Source organism: Vulpes vulpes, chromosome 10 (genome assembly GCF_048418805.1).
Source record: "Vulpes vulpes isolate BD-2025 chromosome 10, VulVul3, whole genome shotgun sequence".
Lineage (NCBI taxonomy): Eukaryota > Metazoa > Chordata > Mammalia > Carnivora > Canidae > Vulpes > Vulpes vulpes.
Window position 1 is genome coordinate 90,438,901 of NC_132789.1, and position 25,815 is coordinate 90,464,715.

The 25,815-nt window shown below is 37.6% G+C and overlaps 1 protein-coding gene across 3 annotated transcripts in view; it reads right to left on the reverse strand.

The window, feature by feature from the left end:
• Positions 1-276: 276 nt before the first annotated feature.
• The window catches only part of LOC112933412 (microtubule-associated protein 9), a 31,210-nt gene continuing 5,671 nt past the window's right edge, over positions 277-25,815 (reverse strand). For all 3 annotated transcript variants that reach the window (XM_026016587.2, XM_026016588.2, XM_072724895.1), the window contains exons 5-14: positions 20,981-21,210; positions 14,714-14,807; positions 12,774-13,015; positions 11,119-11,189; positions 9,574-9,742; positions 8,554-8,643; positions 7,239-7,400; positions 6,962-7,107; positions 6,664-6,796; positions 277-4,017 (exon numbers count right to left, since the gene is read on the reverse strand). In XM_026016587.2, coding sequence (XP_025872372.2) covers positions 3,895-4,017; positions 6,664-6,796; positions 6,962-7,107; positions 7,239-7,400; positions 8,554-8,643; positions 9,574-9,742; positions 11,119-11,189; positions 12,774-13,015; positions 14,714-14,807; positions 20,981-21,210 — 1,460 coding nt within the window. In that variant the 3' untranslated portion in view covers positions 277-3,894. The remainder of the gene's footprint in view (positions 4,018-6,663; positions 6,797-6,961; positions 7,108-7,238; positions 7,401-8,553; positions 8,644-9,573; positions 9,743-11,118; positions 11,190-12,773; positions 13,016-14,713; positions 14,808-20,980; positions 21,211-25,815) is intronic.

Consider the following 25,815-nt stretch of genomic DNA (forward strand, 5'->3'; position numbering starts at 1 on the left):
ACCCACCTCCCCTCTGGTAACCCTCTGTTTATTCTCATAGTTAAGAGTGTGGTGTTTTGGTTTATCCTTTTTTTCTCTTTGTTTTAGTAAGTTCTATATGTGAATGAAATCACAGGGTATTTGTCGTTCTCTGACTGGGTTATTTTGCTTAACATTATACTCTCCATCCATGTTGCTGCAAATGGCAATGATTGTTAGCCCACAAATAAAACTCATACCACATTCTCCAAAATCATGAAATGAATTCTGGCACAATCAATAAATAATATCACCCAATAACTCTTGAATGGCTAACTTTAATTAAGCGTAACATGAAGTATGCTACTAAAAAGCAGACATTAAATACATCTCAAGTAATTCTCAAAACAACATCCTAAATTTAATACCAATAATTTAGTTAACATTATACAATTACATGTAACATGTTTCAAAATAATCAAATCACATAAAATTTTAAGACAACAAGAATTCAGGGCAGTCACCAGTGAAGCATTTACATAGCATTCATTATTCGGTCAGCCAAGGTACCTAGGAAGTCGGGCAACTGATGTAGATTCTGGAAGCTCACAGGTTGGAATACCTGCTAATATAGCACTATTGGAATTAGAGCCAAGATGACATCGGGAAAATTTGTTTTCTGTACTAGTTTTTTCTTGGGAACTACTTTGACTAACATGCAATTTCCCCCATTTTGTGAAATTCCTTTTTCCCATTGTGTCTTCGCCTGTGACTCAGGGCTTGAGAACCATCAGTACTCTCCCACCCATGAAGTAGTAACAAAGGTGCCCAGAGAGGTGCCCCAACCCTTGACCTGGTGGGGTTATGGGAAGGCACTGAAGGATAAGGGACCATCTGAGAGGATCAAAATGAACTAAGTCGATAATGACCATGGTTATGGAAGTTAGCGTGACATCTTTCACCAGGTTCTCAGAACTATGTGGAGTGGTGGGCAGGTTACAACTAGAAAACTGGACACCTGATTTCTAACTCCAGATTCTTATGATTAGTGGTATGGGTTCCGGCATGTCACTTGTCTGGTTCAACTTAGAGCACTTGAGGCAGTTTTATTAAACTATTAAACCTTTCAGATGCACTTAGAGTTTTATCACTCTAAGTTAATACAACTCTGGACCTTAGCTATTATCAGCTAGTGCTTTGGCCACAGTGAAAAATATCATTTTAATACCATTCAAAACAATAACATTTTCAAAATGTGATGCGATACAAACCCCTGGAACGTTATGGTCCCTGAACAACTCTTATCTTTTAAGAGAACTGCCTCTTCCTTCTGATATAAAATGCCATATAGTTTCTCTTTATTTATGTAACACTGCTTTCTTGGTTGTTATGGAAAATACATTATTTATAAAATTTGACTTTTTGTCTTGTAATGTAAATTTATAGGCAAATTGTTTTCAGCTTTGTTTTAAAATATTCATTAAATTCCTACTTTCTTTGCTCTGAAGTGTCAGCATTCCAGTGATTAATACAATTTACAAAACTAGAAGTTTAAACTGTAAATCTATAGGCTTTTAATATCCTTAATTTGAATTTTAATTCCTCCATATTAAAGTTCCCCATTTGAGGGTTATGATTTGCTGGGTCTTTGCAAACATCTCAGTTTCCCTTTTCATCCTACTTTACAAGCAGTGGTAAGAAATTAGAATTTAGATTTCCTTTTAGGAACTCCCTAATATGGGTCATCTCCATATTCTCCTTTGAGTGCTAGACTGGCCAGGAAATCACAGATTTCTTCTTGTATGCTAAAAATATACGTCCAAAAACCCACCCATGTTAACCTATTCACATCGTGAAGTGGGGAAATGCAGGGCTCTTGACAGTAAAGAAATGAAAACAATGTCATGTGCTTACATTAATTAGTAATTTTACCCAGTGCTCACAAGAATTGAGAAGTGGTAACAGCAAGCCACTAAACAGGATAATAGAGCAGAAAATAATTGGGAAGTTTAAATATTTAACGTGAAATTTATGACACATACATTTATGATCTCATAATCTTTTTTCCTCTTACTTCCCTGGAATCTGCAAATACCTTTTTAGCTGTGAATAGCTAATTCAATACCATAAACAACGATTCATTTGGGTGGGCACTATATACATATTTGGTGAAAAAAAAGAGGAGCTAAATCCCATGTGGATAATACACACTGAGTATTAAGAATTTCAATTTCATGAAGTATTCTCCTGGTTCCTGGAGGTATAAAGCAGCTTTTAGTTTTGTTCATAAGTTTAAAACAAACTTATCTGAGGCAGTGATGTGATCTTAGAAAGTCACCCACGACACCTTTATCCTGCACACAAAGCACAAGGAAGTTAATCCTCACAGTGGAACCTCCTGAATGACTATCTCAAAGCCTACCTTCCACAACCTGCTGGCTTTCCTGATATTCTAATACTAGATACAAGGCATTTGATGAATTCTTTAAATATTATGGACTCTTCTTTCATTTTACAGATCCAATAAAGTTGACCATCTCTAATAATAAACAAATACTTCGTAAATGAAAGATGATCTCCAGATAACAATACATGACTTCAAGATCTGAGAGGTAAAATGTGTTTGGAAATACAGAGCATAAAAATGAGCATATGGATTCTGGGAGGGAGAAAGACTTAATTCTAATCCCAACTCAGTCACATGCTAAATATATGGCACGTTATTTGTCCGAGTCTCAGTATTTTTTATCTGCAAAATAACACGACAGTGAATAAGTATTAGAATGATAAGAATTCACATTTGTAAAGATCCAGCAGAGAGCATACATTAGGTGCTTAATAATAAGAGTTATTTTCACCCATCGTTGCATCTCATCATTGGCTAAAGTAGTCTTTCAGCTCTGAGCGCATACATTTGGCCTGTGATAAAGTAGCTGACCAGTTCAAGTAGGAGTCCAATTAAGCAGTGATCAAATAAATAAAGATTCTTTGGGAATTTTCTACAAATGTTGCCTTCCTATACAGCTATCTTCTAAATATAAGCTAGAAGACTCTGGAATAAGCTAAGAGATCAAAAATTGCCTTTATCACCTTTATGGCTTTAGTCTGGAAAAAACTATTAACAGTGATAAATGACCTTGAACTCTTATGGAATTGCCATAACTTTCCTGGAAGTCTATCACTACCAAGAAATGGATATTTTTTGATACCACTGAAATAATGAAGTGCGCTAGAATTTAGAAGACAATTTCAGAGGTCTACTCACTATAAAGTGCCTATGATTGTCACGTTAAGTCTGGGACAGATAAAACTCATCTTAAAATAGAAGGCAAACTTCTTAAATAAAATGCCTTGATTTGAGTTCTACTGAACTACTGCCTCAACTGACCAAAACTCTTAACTTGCACAGTGCAAGTGCAACTGCTCAAGGCAAAGCTAAAAATCAGTTTTAGAAATAAAAAATATATGTGTGACTATATATATATTTATATATTTATATGCATACCCCCAGTGAGGATTCCCTTTAAAACCTGAATCTAGGTGCACAATCATTCACAGATTCAATTTTTTCTATGACTGTAGTACCCAGATGGCTTCCTTTTTATTCTGGGGAATAAATACACTTAAATACCATGCAAAGCTTAGGGAAAGTGATCATGGATCATCTTACTGTAAGGACTCTAGGGACATGATGAAGGGTCATTTGAATGGTAAGAGCAATCTGATTATTAGCTTCTCGTTTGAGGCAGTTTTTACCTTCAGGTCAAAAAATGCTTGCAATTATTTTACCGATTAAACCCCAAATCATCTTTTCCATGGTCAATGGAAACAGCTGGCATTTAATTAAAATAGAGTCTTTTAACTATAACTAATTGAATAAATAGTGACTAAAATGGTGAATTGATAAATAACTAAGTAGTGTAAAAATAAGAATCATCAAAACACTTTTGAGAACACAGTTCTGCTTGGAGGGCTCCAAGGAGGAAGTGCCTCATTTTCAAGAAAGGAATGACGCTTCTTTTGTTTTCGTTCAATTCTTTCCTGCCTTTCTTTCTTTTCCTAAAGAGAAAAATAGAAAACTAAAAATTTATATACACATGTGAACATTATTTTCAAAACAGGTTGCTTGCTGAAGAACAAAGAAATGTATTATAAGACATTTAAATATCATTTCCTACTTAATTGAAAGGAATAACGGCTAGATAATATTGCTCACTTATAAGTATACCACCAACAGGTATTAATGCACCACCTAATCACTTATTTTTTAATATTAAAAGTGATATTTAAACAAAATTATGAAAAAATGAGAAAAGACCTATAACTGCATAACCCAAAGAGAATAATTATGAGAAGTTACTGATGACTTTCTGAGAACAGATTCTCAGAGCTCAATTTACTGCAAAGGTTGAATATGTCATGATAACAACTTAGCACCATTTGTTAACCTATTTTTGTTGCTGTCGAAAACATGATGGGGTTTTTTCCACACACAAAGACAATACTATAAACACTCCTGTTTGATTCCTTGTACTTACAAGTCAAGATTTTCTCTCCATGTATATGCCTAGGATTGAAACTGCTGGTCTGCATATACGAATATGTTCAACTTTCCTGGGAAATGACTGATTTTTCAAAGCAGCTGTAGGAATCCACCCTCCAAGCAGCCCTGCACTGACTTTTTATGTTAATGTATTAATGATTTTAAATTCCGTTTCTATTCCTGTTTTCCTTTATTATTTCTACAGCACTTTCCAGGTTAGAAAAGTAAAGTATCTTATCTCCATGAGACCAGATAGTTTTTTTTTTTTTTTAAGATTTTATTTATTTATTCATGAGACACACACACACAGAGGCAGAGACACAGGCAGAGGAAGCAGCAGCTCCTCGCAAGAAGCCCAATGTGGGACTCGTTCCTGGGACCCCAGGATCACGCCATGAGCTGAGGGCCGATGCTCAACTGCTGAGCCAGCCAGGCATCCTGATGGGGTTTTATTTTCTTTCAGTTCTTCTATTGTTTGGCATTTTATATTTAATGCTTTAGGGCTTTTGACATTTCTATTTCTGTAGGGTAATTCTCTGAAGTGATTTCATGTCCAAATGTCACTCAGATAACCCAAGTTATAATTTCCTGCATCTATTAATTTGTGTTACTTTAATATATAGCTCATCCTTACTTGTAACCCGTTCTGAAAAGTCCTGGGGGGGGGGGGGGTCTATTATTTTACTGGTATTATACCGCTTTGATTTGTGTTCATTCACTCAACTGTTAAGCCCTGAGATCCTACTCTGGGTCAAGCAGTATACTGGGGGCCACGCATAAAGTGATTCTAAAATGTAAACACATAGATTCGGTCCTTGCCCCTCAGGTTATTTTCAAAATGGGCAGTTAATAAACAACAGATGATTTCAAATTGTGAGAATTTCTAAGGAACATAAAATTGTTGTGATTGTTAAGGAACAAAAACACTTTCAAAGAAGAGTGGATTCAGGGGGGATCCCTGGGTGGCTCAGGGGTTTGGCGCCTGTCTTTCGTCGGGGGTGCAGTCCCGGGGTCCCAGGATCGAGTTCCAGATCAGGCTCCCTGCATGGAGCCTGCTTCTCCCTCTGCCTGTGTCTCTGCCTCTCTCTACCATGAATAAATGAATAAAATCTTAAAAAAAAAAACAAAAACAAGAAAACTGGATTCAGAGAAAGTCACTTTAAAGTGAGAAAAGATGGATAAGACAAGCCCCTTGTGGTAGGCATCAAGTCAAGCAAACAGTATGTGTGAGGACTTAGACAAATGGGAGAGACGTGGGGTGTGAGAGGCCACGACAGAGCCATCGTGAGCCACCGAGACTCCAACGGGGCAGAAGACAAGAGGGGGGACCAGAGGAGAATACAGAGGCGGGTGAGTGAGAATCCTATTGGATTCTAAACCCAACAGAGCAATTGTACACGTTTTGATTCCTGCGGCACGTGATGTGCTAACCACTCACAGGAATGCGCCACCCCCTCGAGTAAAATACTTATTCATATGAATGCATTACTTAGTCAAAACTTGATAATCGTGCATATTTATGATGAAATTTAAAGACAGAAAACAGTACTCTGCTTAACATTAATGAAAAGAAACTATCAACCTAAGTACACTGAAACAAAAAACATAAAAAAGAAAATAATGTTAAGTCTGCCTTGACATTTCCTCCCAAACTTCCTACTGACTTTTTTTCACTTAAAAACACCAAAATGAGACCTTATCCTTGAGGTCATCAGAAAGATGAAAAGACAACTTAAAGGATGGAACAACCTTCGCACCATTCAATTCAGCACTACTGTGTGTCGTGACCAGTCCCACCTAAAACAGTCTGGCAGGCAGGCAGCATGCACTTGGCAGCGTCCCATGATTTCTGACATGATGGTCATTGCGAAGTCATTGCAAGAGTCAGTGTTTGGTAAGTGACTGCATGTGGGGATGTGGTTAAGGAAGAGTATGATGCCTGAATTTTTAAGTCTGAGGGCTTGAGGGTAGAGTAGAGGTGTCAACAGAAAAGAGGAAATCAAAGACAATATGACAGACTTGGGGAGAGAACAGATTCCACAAGGAAGCTTCAGATAGGAATGGCCAGTAGGCAAGAGGCACAGAGAACCGGAATTAGGGACAGAAAAGTCACGAATAAAGTGCATTCACAAGGCACAAGTGCATTCCCAGACAACACCTACCAGCCATTTTTCATATTCATCAATAGCTTGTTTATCTTTATCCTTTTTCTCTGCTCTTTTCAGTTCTTCTCTTCTCTTCTCATTTATTTTCTCTTTCTCCTTTTCTTTGAAAAAAGCATCCTTCCTTTCATTCCTGCGTAGGATAATATAAAACACTGGACAGTTAAAAGGGGAGAATGAACTTTCTGCAGTAATGAGATGGCAATGCATTAGTAAGTGTGAAGCATATAATCTTTTTAGGAGCCTCCAGTGTTATTCACTTGAAAGCTATCAAAATAGCTCTCACTTGACCTCTTACCATTTCTCAACGGCTGTTAGGTTATCTTTCCTTTTCTCAGCAATTGTTTCCTCCTCTTTCTGCTTCTTTGCTCTTTCATATTCTCTCTCCTTTTTATTTTTCTCTCTAAGATATTCCATCTTTTTCTCTTTCCATCGTTCAAAGGCCTGAAAAAGTTCATAACGATTCTCTTATTTACTGTGAAAAAGGATCAAGGAAAAAGAGAAACAGCTAGACACAAATGCAGGTGTCTGATATGGTGAAATGATGACTGCGGGGACTCCAAGCCACTGAGTACCTGCAGCGCCTCCCCCTTTCTGGCAGCATTTTCTTCCTCTGTTTTCTTCTTGTTTTTTTCCTCGAGCCTTTTTTGGGCAGCTATTTTCTTTGCTTCCTTTTCTTTCATAGCCTTCCAGGCCTCAAAGGATGCTAATGCTTCTTCTCTCTTAGCAGCTCTTTTCTGATTCAAGAAAGTAAGAGACAGTGAGACGTGTGTGTATAAACAGACGGAGACAGGTAGATACGAGACACACGTATGGATTGTGCTGAATTCCCTTCATAGTCATCATTTCGAGACATTGTTTTGCAGAGCAGGTGACTCATTTAGAATAACTTAAACAAGCTGATTTGGAAAAAAGAATGTCACCAGAACTATTCATTGCATTTTAAAATATCCTTTTCTAAAACCATTTATCAGATATTGATCCGCTATGAGAAAGACCTCTTTTTTGGCAGCATACTAAAATGTTATCTAAATAAACTGGAAAGGCTGAGCGCTCCTGCAAAATGCTCATAAGGAAACATTCCATCACAAGAAAAGTATCAGGAAAGTTACAGGTTTATAAAGTAAGTCAGAGTGAGGTAACCCGGCCAAGCCATGTAGGAAGCCAAAATAGATCTTTGCTTTGAACCTGAGTTTTGGTGGACATCAAATCATAAGATTGCTACAACATAAGCAGAGCCCAGATATTGAACCTGTATGTTGGTGAGCATACGGTAGGTATGTTATTACTTGACTTACCTCCATCCAATCCCATGCAGCACCATGCATGTGGGAAGTAGGCTTCTTTCTAAGTCCATTGTAGTGTCAGACAGCACAGGAAAGGCACTTTAGTTAGAAGATGGGAGGGAACTAAGCAGGGTATAGGCCACCAGGCCTACATGGAGACTGAAGTCAGGTCAAGAGCTCACACAAGAGCTGGTCTTAAAGACACATATAAAATTCAAGACGGAAAAGAGGAAAACTGGAAGTGGATGTTTGATGACCCTTCCCATTCTTGGCTAAGTCATAAGACTGAAGTCAGTTTTTAATAGTGAAAAGTGAAGTAAGAGTTACCAGGTGGTCAGAGGCAGTCACATGTTCCTAATCAGTAGTGTCAGATCTATTCCACACACACAAAATAGAAATCTCTGTGTATCTGTTTCCTTGCGAGATGATTATATTTATGTCAAACTGAAATGTATGGAGTCCCAGAGAAAGGAAATCAGAAATCCATTCTTTTATATACATGTTATTTTGCCATTTAAAAACCATTGGCTTTAGAAATGTTACTGAGAGATATTTTACTGACTTAAAAATCCAGAAAAACTTCCACTTCTATATGTCAGATTACCTGTTCATTTTGGATCCTTAAGTTCTCACTTTCAATCCTTTTAATTCTGTGCATTTCATGTAAATACACATTTTTCTTTTCTAACCACTCCTGAGAAAATAAGAGAAAAAGTATATAATGTTCAGTTTCCCAAATGAATTAGAATTCTTATCCATTTCTGAAATATTATAAATTTTTAAAAAGGAAAACAAAATTTAGAAATTCCATATAAGCCAGTATCATGCTTCCTTTTTGTGATAATATCCTAATACGTAAAGACGAGCATGAGTTAAGAAAAATATGTTATCTTTCTTAGTTTTAACAACAGACTTCAAAGATTGAATATAATGGCTACATAACTTAACGTTTTTTCTCCAAAATTTTAAGTACAATTTTTTAAAGTGTACTGTTTTGTATAACAAACAAGACCAAAAAAAGAACCTCTTTTGGAATTGTGAAGACAAATCAAGAAAGTCTTTTTCTGTGTAAGCTTAAGGAAAATAAAAGGCCCAGAAAAAAAGTAAAACTCTTTTTGTTAACAATATACACTTTAAGAAGAAAAAGTATAAAAACATATATAGACATTAACCACATTTTTGTGTCTACTGTATTTTTATAAAGTGCTGTGGCATATTCTCTTAAACAACTATGATCAGTTAAGCAAAGCTTGGAAGGAAACAATTTAGTAAAAAAACCTCTGGGTTGTTCAGATATTATAAAGGAAAATCTTTTTTTTTTTTTTTAAGATTTTATTTATTTATTCATGAGAGACACACAGAGAAGCACAGACACAGGCAGAGGGAGAATCGGGCTCCCCAGAGGGAGATGTGGGACTCGATCCCAGGACCCCGTGATCATGACCTGAGCCAAAGGCAGATGCTCGACTGCTGAACCACCCAGGCATCCCTATAAAGGAAAATCTTTTCCAAGAGGGGAAATATTAATCTACAATGTCTGATAGGGTCATTTATTCCTTGGTGAACGGGTAGGGTAACCTTGTTACGCAATCAGTTCATTTTTTGTTACATGTTTTCCTTTTACCTGATAAACAGCCGCCCTTATGCTATCTGCTCTTTCAGGTTCTATGTTCTGTTTCTGTGAGGGCTTTTGGTCCAGGACTTTCAAAGTCCCTAAGTAGTGAGAAGAGGTAGTTGTCGATGGAGGTCTCCGTATGGAACTAGATTTCTTTAAAAACTCAGAGGTCATTAATCTGAAAAGATCCAAATAAATGAAAATAAAATATTACAGTTGCACTTGGTAGAAGAAAAATTCATCAGAAAATTCATTAGAATATACAACTGCTATATCTGAAATTACATTGTAAATTAATAAATAAGTATTTTGAAAGGGATGATAAAAAAGGAAAATGATGATAGTCTTTTCTTAGTCTACTAGGAGTTTCAAACTGCTATTTCTAGATAGTTGTAATTAGAACATTTTTGGGATCCCTGGGTGGCGCAGCGGTTTAGCGCCTGCCTTTGGCCCAGGGCGCGATCCTGGAGACCCGGGATCGAATCCCATGTCGGGCTCCCGGTGCATGGAGCCTGCTTCTCCCTCTGCCTATGTCTATTCCTCTCTCTCTCTCTGATGACTATCATAAATAAATAAAAATTAAAAAAAAAAAAAAAACATTTTTAAGAGAAATGGACTATATCTAAAAGTTATATGGCAAAAAATATTAATAAAGTAGATTTTAATTCTCTTGTATCATCTTATTAGAAAAATTACTCTAACTATAAAGTTTCAGGAGTTGGCAGGAAAATATTGCCCATGATCCAGTTTTGTGCAGTTTGATTATTTTGTGAGTTTATTGCACCACAGAGATTTCCCTGCCACAACAGCAGAACTGAGTAGTTACAACAGGGACTGTCTGGCCTACAAAGTCTAACACATGTACTAACTGGCAATTTACAGTTAAAGTTTGCTGGCTCTTGTTTTATTTGATTAATGATAATTTGAAAGAGAAGGTTTGATTAGCATTTATGAGGGAGACATTATCATCAGTGTGAATGAAGCAATTTAGAGTCCGATCTTTTTTTTAAGATTTTATTTATTTATTCAGAGAGAGAGAGGTGCAGAGACACAGGCAGAGAGAGAAGCAGGCTCCATGCAGGGAGCCCAATGAAAGACTTGATCCCAGGATCCCAAGATCACGCCCTGAGCCCAAGGCAGATGCCCAACCATTGAGCCACCCAGGCGTCCCGTGTCTTACCATTTTAATAAATCAACTTAGTCCATATAATCTCAAGGTTTTAAGTACAATTTTCATGTGTTAGACAAAGATACCTAATAGAGAAGTGTAATAATGCTGGACATTGGCTTCATTACTATATATCATCTTCGGAAAAACAGCAAAGAAACACTATCCCATTAGGAATGTACAGTACGGGGAACCCCTAATCAACTCCTTTACATAAAAGCATACGATCAGCTGAGGCGTTTTATCATGAAGTGACTACTTCACTCATTTCATGAGATGGGAGTTTAATGAAAATCAAATAATACAAATGAAATTCACTTTACAGAAGTTAAAAATAGCTTTGTTGAACATAAAGTCATAAATGAGGGATACCGAAAGTTTATTACCTGCCAGAGGCACTGGACGCTCTATTATTTGTTGACTTTTTATTCTTCATATTTCTATCTTCAATTGTTTTCTGTAAAATAGAATATATCATAGATGGATTATTCACCATAACAGTTAGGTTTAGGGCCAAACTGCCAGGAAATCAATGTTTCTAAAGCATCTACTGTGCATCGAGTACAGTGGTCACTGAAAGCAAATAAGGAAACTACATTTTAGAGGGTTGAGGGACATGAAACACCCAACAGATGTGAGTCATGAAGGAGATAAACTAGGGTGAGGGGTTACGATAATGACAGTGATCAGGGAAGGCTTCCCTGAGGTCTTGACAGCTGCGCTAAGACAAATGATGGGAAGAAAGGAGCCCCGGGAAGGAAGGTCTATGGAAAGAAAGAAGCAGCGAATGCTAAGAGCCTGATAGTTTTGAGAAACAGAAAAAGGTGAACGATGCTGAAGCACAGTGAATAGCAGTGAGAATGGACAAATAAATGGTCAGAGAAGCAATCATGTGAGGTCATGAGGAACTGGGGTGGAGTCTGCATTTTATTCTTCTGATGACAATCCAACCAAGAGACCTTAGCAGGGGAATGATGTAATTCCGACTTGAAGAAGATCCCTCTGGAGGGAATAAAGACAAAGCCAAGGACTCAAAACAGATGTTATGATCTCACCTGCTATATAGAGATTGCCTGTTGTTCTTAGAACTGCATCTATTAGACTCTGTCAGACATTTCTAGGATCCTGTCTATACATTCCAGAATACCCTTCTTTTTAAGAAGTAACTTCTCTACAAAGACAGGTGTTAGTTAGCACTGAAGTGACAGCACAGATGTAAGCACTTTGCTAACTTACCATGAGTGACTTTTCCTAAGGAAAGTGGTTACGAACAATATATACCTGGAACGTGTTTTCATGAACCTTCTCCATAAATTGTAATACAAAGTGCAAATACTCTGTATTATAAATGTCCTATTCAACCACAAGTTTTCAAGTAGCACCGTTATCTTCCCTGACAGTAAGTATACATGGCCATCAGCTAACTACAGCTATTAGGAATAAAAACTACATTCAGGAGACATAAAGACTAAAAATGCTATAGCATACATTTAAAAAATATAGTATTCTGGTACAACATAGCATAGTGACAAGGAATCCTATACATCATAAATCTGGTTCTCAAGGTAATAATGATGATGTTTCTGAAAATGATCTTGTCCATCCATTTAAACAAGCAAGATGTTGATAAACATTTCTTAAAGCTCCTCCTTAAAATTTGTAAACTGTTTTAAAATGATATCTAAAGGAGTAATTTTCACTAATTCAAAACCTCAGAAATTGTTCCAGATAGCTGCACTTTTATAACACGAAGACTTAAAGAAACCTACCTACTCATACGTTTGTATTTCTGAGATGTTTAAGAGTATATTATGATCATATACCTTTGATAAATTTTAATGAAATACTGACTTTTATTATATTCACTGCAAACCTTTGCCAAAGTAAAATTCTACTGATTCGATGTCTACCTGACAATATACCATTACCAAAAGAGGAGTTTTCCACAGACAGTTCAGAAGTACATAATGTGGCAGATCAAATACTTAAAAGGTCTACTTTGAGTTTTAGGCTGTAGTACAAAATGTATAATTTAAAATACCTTTGAAGACTCCGTTGTGTCAGTAGATATTAAGATACTCTGAGATTTAAATAGTGGGTCAACTGTTAAGTCATTCATAATCAGTTCAGCTTTCTCCTTTTCTTCTTCAAGGTCATCAGTAATCACTTGACTTTCCTGGGATTTCTCGACTGGCGTAGTAACAAAGTCTATCAAAAATGAATTCTCTTCATTTTCATTTGATTTGAAGGAATTGTGGTTTTCAGTGAATTCTTCATTCTGATCTATTTTGAGACAGAATCACAAAACTAAAAGTCCCTTCTTTTTTTTTTTTAATTTTATTTATTTATTCACGAAAGACACAGAAAGAGAGGCAGAGACATAGGCAGAGGGAGAAGCAGACTCCATGCAGGGAGCCTGATGCAGGACTCGTTCCCCGGACCTCGGGATCATGACCTGAGCCAAAGGCAGACGCTCAAACACTGAGCCACCTAGGTACCCTAAGACTCCCTTCTGAACTAGTAAGGTGGATAACAGATTCATTTGCTTTCTACTGAATGAGGATTGTTTATAATCTCTTTGTCTTGCAGAATAACATACAAGGAGAGCAATTATATTCATCTTGAATAAACTTTTCTCCAAAGTGATCTATGAAAGAGAAAATGGCTACTCAATCTACTAAAACATTTGACATACCTAATACTTGGGGAAAAAACATCATATTGTAAATGCAATGGAATAACTACCCTAAACCAAAGACACACCAGAAGCTCCAAGTAAGTAGGATAGCAATATCTATTCTATTCAAAGCCAGTATTTCTTAGCTGAAACAAGAGGCTGTGTAAGCAGGAGTCATACATCTCTGTTACTATAGGTACAAGTGGTACAGTTGTAAAATTGTATAGATGCAGGAGAACCAAGAATTCATGTAATTTTAGAAGACTCATCACACAGAATAAAGCCATCCTATAGACCGTTCTATTCCTGCTAAGATGCAGTGTTGCCTCTGATATACCATAGGCGCACTAAAGGCAGGCCTGTTACTCATCCTTTCTGTGCTCCAAGGGACAGTCTCAAGCTCTGGCACGAGACGATTTAGTTTTGCTATTACAGAACTATTTCCATTATTCTGTCTACCCCACTTTGGAATTTTCAGCAGAAAGAAATCAATGATCACCAACTTCAGTTCCATTGGGAGCCACCTACTGGCTAACCTTGTATCTTTACTGTCAAAGATTTTAATTCTGCTCATTTCATTACAGCCATTTTTGAAACCCATTTTGAAGTAAGCAGGATTTAAAATAATTTTGTAATAAGAGTTTCATCTTCATTTGGAGAGCACTCATGACTCCAAGTATCATTGATAGATTCTTTAGAGCTGCTAATCAATGTATTCAGTAAAAAGAACAAGGACTTTGGAGCCAAAGATTCAAATTATGGCTCTGTCACTGACCTTGGGTATGTTTCCCAATTATCTTTGCACTTCAGTTTTTCTCATCTGTAAAATGACAAAAATTATCCTACACAGTAAGCACTTAATAAATGTCATATATCTCAGTCCTTAAAAACATCCATGCCTTTTAGATCTCATTAGGCTATAAGTCACAGGGCTAAGGAAAGAAAGAAGTTGACAACTCACACCTCACACTTATACCATGCTTACTGTGACACTGTTCTCAGTGCTTTACATGTATTATTAATTCATTTAATTCTCACAGCCACTGCTTGGGGTAGGTTGCTCTTAGGATCCCCATTTTAAAGAGTATACAGGGCCAGAGAGATTAGCTACTTTGCTCTTAGAACTGTGTCTAGTTCTGCATCTAAAAACCACATGGTTAGTAAATAGCAAAGCTGGGACTAAAACTGAGGCAAATGCAAACATGTGCCATTCCTATAACTATGTAGTGTTTCTTTTACAAATAAGATTCTAAGTAATACAGAGTTCACACATAAACTAAGATGTAATAATTTGATAGAACCACCTTCTACGGATGCTTTTCCCCCAGATCCTGGTGAAAAGGAATCTCCAAGATTTTCTTTAAGGGATGATGATGATAGACTTGTTAACCATGGATCCTGTTTAAAAAAAAAAAAAGTATTTACTATGTAAGTTTAATTCTCAAGATTTGTGGCAGGGAAATAGCATTATTAAGGCTGTTTTAAAACTCTGAAATCATCATTATTACAAGTTTGCTAGTGAAACACCAAAGCATTAAGCCTATGGAAGCTAACATGCTTTATTTTCAAGCCTTGATGTCTTGGATCATTAAAAGGGTCACTAAAGAGCTATTCTAGTACTTTCACCGGCATCTCAATATTTGTTTTCAGTCATTTTCCAAACTCTTGCTCTCAAATCAAATCTCATAAATATCTGATACAAAGATTTGGCATATTTTTCTCTAATTCTTATTTCTAAGAAAGCATAAAGGAGACAATAGGCAAAAAACCCTTGGTGTCAAGTATTACTAATTGTCCAAAAAAAAGCAATTTATAAAAACCAAGTAGACAGCTACTACCAAATATTTAGATAGAAAAAGGATAAATGTCATGTACTTGATTTCCCCTCGAATTCTGAAAATTATATCAGAAATGAAATAATGGTATGTGTGTGTCTGAACTATCCATCTTTTTAGCGAATAGTAATCTAGCATAAAGTTGATGGCATCACAATGTAAGAAGTTTGATTTTGTTGTATAAATAATAAATTCTATTTTTTGTTTACACAATATTTTATGGCACAAAGACAGTTATTTGTCCAAAGCAATAAACAGAAACTGTCTAGGAAGCGGGTAGAAGGGCGGGAACACAGGAATGTACCTTGAGAGGGAAAGCTTTGCAGATGAGACTGGTAAATTAGTAGCTTTTTATCACAGTGCATTCACTCATCTGTGCAGCTCAAGTGGTAGAGAGTTGCAGCCTTACTAGACTAGTTTAAGGGAACGGAGGACAGAACTTAGGACTAAAAGATCAGCCAGTAAGTTTGAGGAAAAACTCCCAAAATTTGCATATAAAATTTACCCCAAACCCTTTGCTCATCTGTGCATGGCATGGAGAAGACTTCAGAGAAGATCCTGTAAAACCATAGTAGTTAGAAATTGAAAGAACTAAACAAAGATTTCCAATGACATCCATGACAGGGGAGACAGAGTTGAGAATTGGAGTCCAGCCACAATATCTATATGCTAAAGCATGTATTCACAGGAATATAACAGAATCTAGAATCTCTATAACATGTCGTTCATAATATCCTGTATTCAATCCAAAGGTCACTAAATAGATGAAGAACTAGAAAGTGGTGATGCATACTCTTGAAAACAAACAAAAATCCCATAAAAATGGTCCTTAGGACCCAACCCAGAGATGACCCAGATGTTGTAATTAGCAAACAAGGATTTTAAAGTAGGTATTGTAAATATGTTCAGGAAGTTAGAGAAAATGCATGCATGGAGGTTGATATAGATGGGGATCTTAGAGATACGAAAAACACAAAAAATACCAATGGACATTATGGAGTTGGAAAATACGATATTGAAATAAGAAATTTGCTGGATGGGCAACAGCAGATCAGAGATGGCAGAAAAGGGAACAGTGAACTTAATGACAGAGCAATACAAATATTCAGTTTGAAAAACAAAGGCAATAAAGACTAAAGGGACACAAACAGAATTTTAGAGATCGGATGACACATATTAAGGATTTCATCACTAAAAGGAGAGAAAAGAAAACTAGGGCAGGAAAAAATATTGTAAGGCTTCCCATTTTCATAGAAAGTGCCTGTTTATAGATCCTGAAAGCTCAATGAAACCCAAGCAGAATATTTTTTTAAAAACCTCACACCTAGTTACTCTGTAGTCAAATTGTTAGAATACAATTTTTTTAAAAGCCTTGAAGATATTCCTGAAAGCAGCCAGAAAAAAAAAAAAAAAAAAAAAAAACCAAGACATATATAGAAAGACAACAAAATGAATTCTTGCTGATTTGTCACCAGAAATAATATAGGTCGGGAACAACGGCAATTCATAAAGGGCCAGGAGGGGGTGAGAAAGGACATGTCAGCCCAGAAGTATACATTCAGCTAAGACATCCTTCAAAAGTGAAGATGAAATAAATATTTTTTAGATAAGTAAGACTACAGAACCCATCACTGGTAAACTTGCATTACAAAAAATGCAAAAATAAGTTCCTTAAATTGAAGGGAAATAATACCAGAAGGTAATCTGGACCTATCGGAAGGAATAAAGATCCTCAGAAATGGAATATATATTTAAGTAAAGAGTAAGTAAGAATAAATATGTAAATATTTAATCTTTTCTTCTTTATTTCTTTAAAAGTTGAAGATAAAAAATTTTCTTTAAAGAAAAATTTTAATACTGAATTGTGGGAATTATATCATTTGTAAATGTAGTGTGTATGATAACAATAGGAAGGACGAGGGAATACATGGAACTACACTGTTACAAGGTTTCTATATTAAATATGAAATAGTGCAGTATTGGTCCTAAGTAGACTGATCATTTATAGCTGCATCTCATAATCCACAGAGCAACTACTAAAAATATAACACAAATAAGTACACCTAAAAAGGCAACAGAGGAAATCAAAATTGGAAACTAAAACCTATGTTGTTAACTCTCACAAAAGAAAAAAAAAGGCAGGGAAAGCATTATAGAGGAAAAATAAAATCTGCTTAAAAAAAATAAAGTAAAAATAATCTAAAATAAACTAAAAATAAATAAAATAAAGTAAATAAAAGTAAATAAAGTAAAAATAAAGTAAATAGAAAACACAGCAACAAACTGGTCCTAAGTTAAAAATAATCGGACTAAACACTCACAGACTACAGCTAAAAAGCAAACTCTCAGACTTGATTAAAAAAAAAAAAAGGGGGGGGGGGGCAGCCCGGGTAGCTCAGTGGTTTAGCACCTGCCTTCGGCCCAGGGTGTGATCCGTGATCCTGGAGACAGGGGATCGAGTCCCATGTCCGGCTCCCTGCATGGAGCCTGCTCCTTCCTCTGTCTATGTCTATGTCTCTGCCTCTCTCTCTCTCTCTCTCTCTCCCTCTCAGTGTCTCTCGAGAATAAATAAAATCTTTTAAAAAAAAAGTGACACTAGTTTTAAAAGTTATTAAAAAATTATACAAAAAAGAAAAAGTCACAAATAGTTTGAAGAGAATGATAGGAAAAGATAAACTATGCAAACATCAGTGATAAGAAAGCTGAGATATCAGACAAAGCAAACTACCAGATAAGGAGAATTACCAACAATAGATACATTTCATAACGTAAATAGGGGTGAGTCACAGTAATAATAAATGTGTATGTGTCTGAAACAGTCATAAACTACTGACAGAACTAAAGGAAAGTAGAGACACATTCACAAACATTACTGGAGATTTTAATACCCCTTACCCCTTAGTTGGCACTTGAGTAAGCAAATTAAACCCAAAGATAGTAATAATAATAATTAATAAAAATCAGTCAAATTTGAAACGAAAGAGAAAGTTAACAGTCAAGTTGGTTCTTAGAAAAGTTGAATAAAACTGCATAATGCCTATCAAGATTTAACAAGAAAGACAGAAAACATAAACTATGTATTAGAAATAAAAGATGGAATGTTATAACTCCACCATCATCAAAAGGATGAAGGAATACCACAACCTCATGTTTATAAATTCAAAATCTCAGCTGAAATGGACAAATTCTTAATAGACGTAAATTACCAGATTGATAAAATAGAAAATCTGAATACCAGCATATCTGTCAAAGAATACAGTTTACTGTCAAATATCACTCCACGATGAAACTTTCAGGCCCAGATGATTTCACCAGTGAATTCTCTCAATTCAGGGGGGAAAATAATGATAGCCAACTTTTGGTTTCATATGAAACAAACTTTTAGAAAATAATGGAGGAGGAGACACTCCCCTACTCATATGATACCCAAGCCTGATACTAACATTATAAGGAAAAAAATACAAATAGTCTCTATAATACGGATGTAGAAGTCTTAACAAAATATTAACAATAAAATATTCTACTATAATCTCCTTCCTTCTCTCTCTCTCTCTTTCTCTTACACACACACACACACACACACACACACACACAAAGGAAAAGTGGGAGCTGAGGATGGTGAGAAAGCAAATGTCACCCTTTCAAGATGTGGCCGTGACATCTGCAGGAAGGTAAGGCAGTAGGAGAGGCGTGGTATCAAGTGAGAGTGTACACAAAGTTAAAGAGGCTTGAGCATAGCTGAATCTGCATGGAAACAGACCCTGCCAGTCTTTGACTTTTCCAGTGAAGAGTCAAAGGTAATAGATATAGGAGAGAGAAGAGCTGAACAAAAAAATAGATGGGAAATCCCTGAGAAGGTGGGTTTAAAAAAGATTCAGAGCACAGTCAGGAAGATTTTTATAATGAGAAATATGGAACACTTATTAGATTATTAAAAATAAAAGTATCCAAGTTTTATATTATGGGCTATGTTATAATCAGTAAGGGGAATGTACTCTCAAGATCACCCAGCTATATGGAAAAACTTCATGACCTAATGCTAAGAGATGAGGAAAAAGCATGATATAAACATTATGTTAAAAAAAAAAACCAAAAAAACAAAAAACAAAAAACATTATGTTAAGATGATAAATATAAAATCAGGTATAGAAAGACAGCCTAAAAGGGAAAAAGAATGATAAACATAGTTATTACTAGATGGTAGGATTATGGGTTGATACCATATTTGATTAAATTTTGTCATAATATGATGTTACTTTAAAAACTTTAGGAATACTTTTATTCCCCCTTAAATCAAAGGATACAGAAATGCTACCAAAGAGCATTTAAAGTTCGTATCAGCACTGTATTCAATAGTGTTTCCTCAAAATTCATGTCTATCCGGAACCTCAGAATGTGATCTTATTTGAAAATAAAGTATTTGCAAATGGCATTAGTTAAAATGAGAACATACTGGAATAGGTAGGCCCTAAATCCAATGACTGGTGTCTTTTTTATAGAAAAGAGAGGAACACATTGAGATGCAGGGAAGAAGAAAATGCCACATGATGAGGCAAAGGAAGGTAGTGACGCAGCTAAAGCCAAGGACCGCCAAGGATTTCTGGCAACAGCCAGCAGCTGGAAGAAGCAAGGAATGATTCTTCCGTAGAGCCTTTGGAGGGAACATGGTGCTGCCCATAACTTGATTTTGGACTTCTGGCCTCCAGAACTCAGAGAATAAATTTCTGTTTTAAGTCATCCAGTTTGTGGCAGTTTGTTATAGCAGCTACAGCAAAACTAACACAAAATCCATCTGACCAGATAATTTTACTAAATAAAAGATAACCAGGTTTGATGAGACCCCCTTCTCTTGATTTTCCAGAACAAATCAGAAAATGGCACATTGTGCTCAGATAGACTTATATAAAATTTTCAGCTTTACTGGCAAAGGTAACTACAAAACCAGATCTGAATCTGTAGCCTACTGCGCTCATATTTCCCGTTTGAAGTGGAAGCGTTTATTCATTTATTCATAACAGGAAGAAGCTGCCCCCAGTTCCCTTTCATGCCACTTCCCAGGGACCAGATCCTGGGAAGAGTGAGGGGATGAAGAAAAACAAAAAGAAGCTTAACTAGGTACACATTCATCTGCTCAAGCAGATTATGGACAGGGAATGTTCTCTCCATACTGACTCCTGAAAGGTGAGTGGAAGTTCACTAACCACACTTACTCCCATCCTGGCAGATGTCCCCAAAACACAGGACAGTGCTGTGATCATTCAATATATGTGTGTTGAGTGAATAAAACCAAATGAACAAAATGACACTGGCTGAACTGTCCTTGGCTATAAATTATAGAATTCAAAGTGAATAAAACTATAAATTCTTAGAATTAAAGACAGCATTGCATAGATTCAAAAGGGCAACATTTTTTTTTTCACATTTTACTTTCTCTGAAATCGGATGGTGCATTTTATAATTACTGGCATATTGTGGATTAAGTGGCAGAGTTTTCTTCTTTCTCAGCAGTACAAAATGCTACATTTTTGCTGTATCCCACAGTTGGTGAGGTTTTAGACTCAATGGAATACTGTACATTAAAAAAATATGTCTTTAAGTTATTTCTTATCAATTGCTGTAGAAAACATGTAAAACGCACAGACTTACAAAGACACACACGCGCGTGCACACAATCTCTTTCTCATAATCAGATGCAAAGACCTCAGGTCGAGAACACAGTTCAGCAGTAGTGCTAACCTTAGGATCTAGGTTTTCGGAGGCCAATTTTTTCTCAGCTTCCAGGTGTCTGTCGTTTAGCTTTGGAAGGGGAGAAGGAGCGGAACGTGCTTCCAATTCCTCACGGAGGGCAGGGCTTCCACCTTCTCCTAGCCCATCTTTCTCCTCCCCGTGGCTGTGTTTTTTCAACATGCTCCGTGGCCGAGGTGAAGGCTTAATGTGGTTGTTGGCTTCAGGGCTGCTGTTGTTTTCTGTTGAAAAATACCATGTTTCAGGGTGAGCATACCAAAGAACGCCCACGTCTTCAACAACTACCAGGATGCCCTGATACTTCCCTCTTGGGCCTGTGTACCTTGGCCCCCTGTCTCGCAGAGTCCAGAAGAAGCCCACAGCCCTTCTCTACACCAGTACACAGGCCTGTGTACCAGTAGGCCCAGATAAGCAATAGTTCATCATCGGGTTTTTTGTTTGTTTGTTTGTTTGTTTTTAAGTAGCTGCCATCCTGGAAGCACCTAGTATATTTGAATTTGTGAGAAATTAACTCTTCAGCATTCAAAAAGATAATAAAAAACAAAACACCAGATGTGGCCTGGTTTCTGCCTCAATGACCCGAAGGGGCTCATCTGTGGGCCTTTGGTGAGCGTCTGCCACCAGGCCCTCCACACATTACTTACATCGCTGGACCTCCTAATCGAGACGGCGACAATGGCCCTGTCTGAGGATTTTACAGGTTGGAAGGGGAGGGGATTCTAAACAAAAGAAATTACTAGAGAAAGGTAAGTTCTGCTACAAGTACGAAGATGATGTGGGTACAGGGGGCACAAGTGCTCACTCTGATGGGGCAGAAGCATGAAGAACCACAGTCATGAGCTGTTCTTTTGAGTCCATGAAACTTCTCCAGAGTTATTAAAATTTCCCAGTTACTACCTCCATTACTTCCAAGTTTAAAACAACAATCGACCGCTGGTATACTCCAGCCCTCAAAACAGAAGACAGTTTTTTACATATACTTTTTGCCCAAGTTGTACCTGCTACACATATTCGTTTCTCCATTGTTCTACCAGCGTTTGCTTCCGACCAAACTTCAAAGCTGAAATAATCAACGCTTTCCTCCTCTTTATCTATAAATGGGTTTATGAATGCTGCTGGAAGGTTCCGCCACCGTACCAAGCTGGCGCCGCTATAGAGGTGTCCTTGCCAGCTTCAGCTGTGTTCTAAGCTCTGGCCAAACGCCCAAGCCACCCCGACTCCTCGCTCTGTTCCCTCCAAATGCAAAGTGTCAGGACACCCTATGAATCCTTCTAGCTCAATCTCTCCTGCAGCCCACATTCCACGGCCCCACCGTGGGCTCCGCCTCTGCGAGCCACACGAGGTCTCCTGGTCCCCCCTCCTGGCACGGCCCTGTCCCCGGCACACGCCCTCGGTCATCCGCGTGCCCGACAGGCCGGGCTCACTGCTGTCGACGGGGCCACCGTCTCCTCCTGCCGTACCTTTGCCCACGCTGGGCCCTCTGCCTAGAACGTCGCTCCCTGCTCCTTCTCCTGACAAACAGGAGCCTCAGTAGCAGCAGAATATTGTACGACGCCTGAAAGAAGGTGTTAAGTCACTTGGTGCGTGTGGTTTTGTCGTTAATCGCGGTGAGGACACTTCCCCACACACGTACCCTCTTAACCAACTTCAAGCACACCGCTCGGCACGGACAGCTGAAGGACCAGGGCTGTACGGCGGATCTAGAACTGCATTCGCCTCGCGGAAGGGAGACCACACCTGTGGGACAGCGACCCCCTCCTCCTCTCCGCACACCCCTAGCCAACACCACTCGGCCCTCTCTCTTAGGGGGTCTGTGGCGGAGAGTTCCCATCTGGATCGGGGCTCTGACACTCAGCAGCATCATAACCGCCACATGCCTCAGTTTACCCATGGGTACGATGAGTTAGGAATTCCCAAGGGACCTGTGGGGCCTAGTGAGAGAGAGTAAAGTACACAGTAGGGTACCTGACTCATGGCAAGTGCTCACTGAGCATTAGTAACTGTGATGGACTTTTCCTTTCTCCTCTGTTTTTTGGGTTTCTCACTCCTGTTTTCTTCAGGGTCGTCTCTCCTCTTCTTCCTTGTAAATTCTAGGGGGTTAACAAATATCTCCTCCCTAGCTCAGTGAGAAGAGTGGGAACACAAAGCGCACCACCCTCCTGGCTCATCACAGAAACTTCACTGGCCCACTGCAGGTGGTCGGTGAGTATATTTTTTTTTTTATAATTAGAGTTGGAGGACATGCCTTTAATGTCATGAAGCTGGAAGGATAAGATTTGGGGACAACTGGTGGCATTCCTTCCTGCCAAGGGAAGGGATGTTGGAGACAAAGAGACCAAATGACAAAAATATAGGACCAAAGGATGGAGAAACTGGGCTAGTGACAGGGGTGGGAGGAGACAGCAAGAAGGTCTAGGAGTTGGGGAGGGAAGACAGAAGTTGAGAATCCAGAAGACATAAATACTGTTTCCAAACTTAATCACACCTACTGAGAGGTCTTCTGACATCTATGCTCAGTAAGGTGATAAATTCCTCCTTCCACAGAAGTCTGAGTTGAGTCATTTGCAGCCAACACTCTTGACTACCGATACTATTATTTGTCAGTTAAACTATTATTGCCATTTCCTCTGGGAAGCCTTCCCTGATGCCCTGAGGTAAACTTAGGTGCTCACTTCCCTGTGTTCTTACTCTACCTTTTATTTATCTTTCCATTAAATAGTACAATCTTTGCTATGGTCTGTTTGTGTACGCCCACATTCTTAGGCTGAAATCCTAACCACAAAGGTGATGGTATTAGGAGGTAGGGGGGTGATCAGGTCAGGAGGGTGGAACCTTCATGAAGGGGGTTAGTGCCCTTATAGAAGAGCCTCCAGAGAGCTTCTTGCCCCTTCCATAATGTAGAGACACAATGAGCAGTCTGAGACCAGGAAGAGGGCTCTCACCTGACCATGCTGGCACTGTGATCTCAGACTTCTAGCTTCTAGAACTGTGAGAAATAGGTTTCTGTGGTTTAAAACGCATCCAGTCTATGGTACTTTGATACAGTAGCCCAAATGGGCTAAGACAGTCTTAGAATATTGGTACTATGCCTTTTTTTTTTTTTTTTGGTATTATGTCTTTTTAATGTCGTCTTCTTAGTTATCATCACAATGAACATAACATAGTGAAATAGACTGTATTCATAATAAATACGTGTGGAAAAATAAAATGATCTGCTTGTGAGTAAATGCTAAATAATAAAATAAATAATAAAAGCAATTAGAAAAGTGCTTGATTTACACCAGATTGTTCCAAAATCTTCAAATGTATAAACTCCTTTAATTGCCTCAAACCTCAAATGCAAGTTCAACTATTATGCCCACTTTACAAACAAAGAAAATGAGGAACAAAGAAGTTCTGGGCCCATGGTAATAAACTTTAGTTTGCAGGATTAAAGCAAGAGCACCCAAAGTTTATAACTTTAGTCATTTAAATGTTAAAAGCAACATACCCTGTAAAAATTACTTTCTGCAATCACTACCCATGTGACAAGTTGCTTAAAAAAGTGAAGGAGTCTAGTTATTGCACTTTTAACAAAAGACAGCCAAGAACAAAGGAAACTTCCAGGTTCCAATATTTTCATAAAGGATTCATTGCTACTCAGCAATGTCTCACCACATTAAAAACATTAAGTTCCAAACTTTGTAGGAAAAAGAAAATGTCTAAAAATGTAGGGTAGGATAAAGCTTAGCTTGTGAATCACACTCTTTCTTTCATGAATGAATCATTCATTTATTCATTTATACATTAAAATATCTGTTAAATTGTATATGCCAGGCACTAATCACCAGCCTCAATTTTTTTCTTCAATCTTAAGAGCCTAGGAATAATGCCTTTAACATATTTTATGTGAAAATTCCACTTCCAGAAGTATTGTCAAGTTTTCCAAAAGAATAAAAATCTATACATTTTCAAAATGCTTTCTTTTATAACTAAATGTAAATGATTACCTGTGTTTAGTAATTATTTTTATTTAACATATAGTGAATGGTAAATGGCTTATGACTTTAGAAATATAGTATTGCACATTTGGGTATAGTATTTAGAATCCTGGTGCCATCTTGTGGTTTAAGGACAGTATTTCTCTGTTCATTTTAATTTGTCACAGCTTTTTATTTTTATTTATTTTTATTTATTTTTAAAGATTTTATTCATTCATGAGAGAGAGAGGCAGAGACACAGGCAGAGGGAGAAGCAGGCTCCAATCAGGGAGCCTGACGTGGGACTCAATCCTGGGACCCCAGGATCAGGCCCTGGGCTGAAGGCGGCGCTAAACTGCTAAGCCACCCGGGCTGCCCTTTCACAGCTTTTTTAAAAAAGGTATTAAATAGGTGGATTATTGATGATTATCTACCATAAAGCTCTAATTCTGATTATATACTTCCACCCATATCAGACCAAATTTTAGCTTCTGTATGCTTACATTTTCTTAATGTAAGATTTTCTTACAAAAAGCTTTTCAGAATCGACACAAACAGGATAGATATAATACACAAAAATAGATTTCTGAATTCATGGGGATGAGGAAACATTGTCTGCTCTATCCTTCTTGAAGATTCCTCATTCATATTTCCTTTTTTTTTTTTTTTAAAGATCTTATATATTTATTCATGAGAGACACAAAGAGAGAGGCAGAGACATAAGCAGAGGGAGAAGCAGGCTCCATGCAGGGAGCCTGATGTGGGACTCGATCCAGGGATCCATCCCGGGATCACCACCTGAGCCAAAGGCAAAGAGTCAACCACTGGGCCATCCAGGTGCCCCTCTTCATTCATTTTTCTTTAATA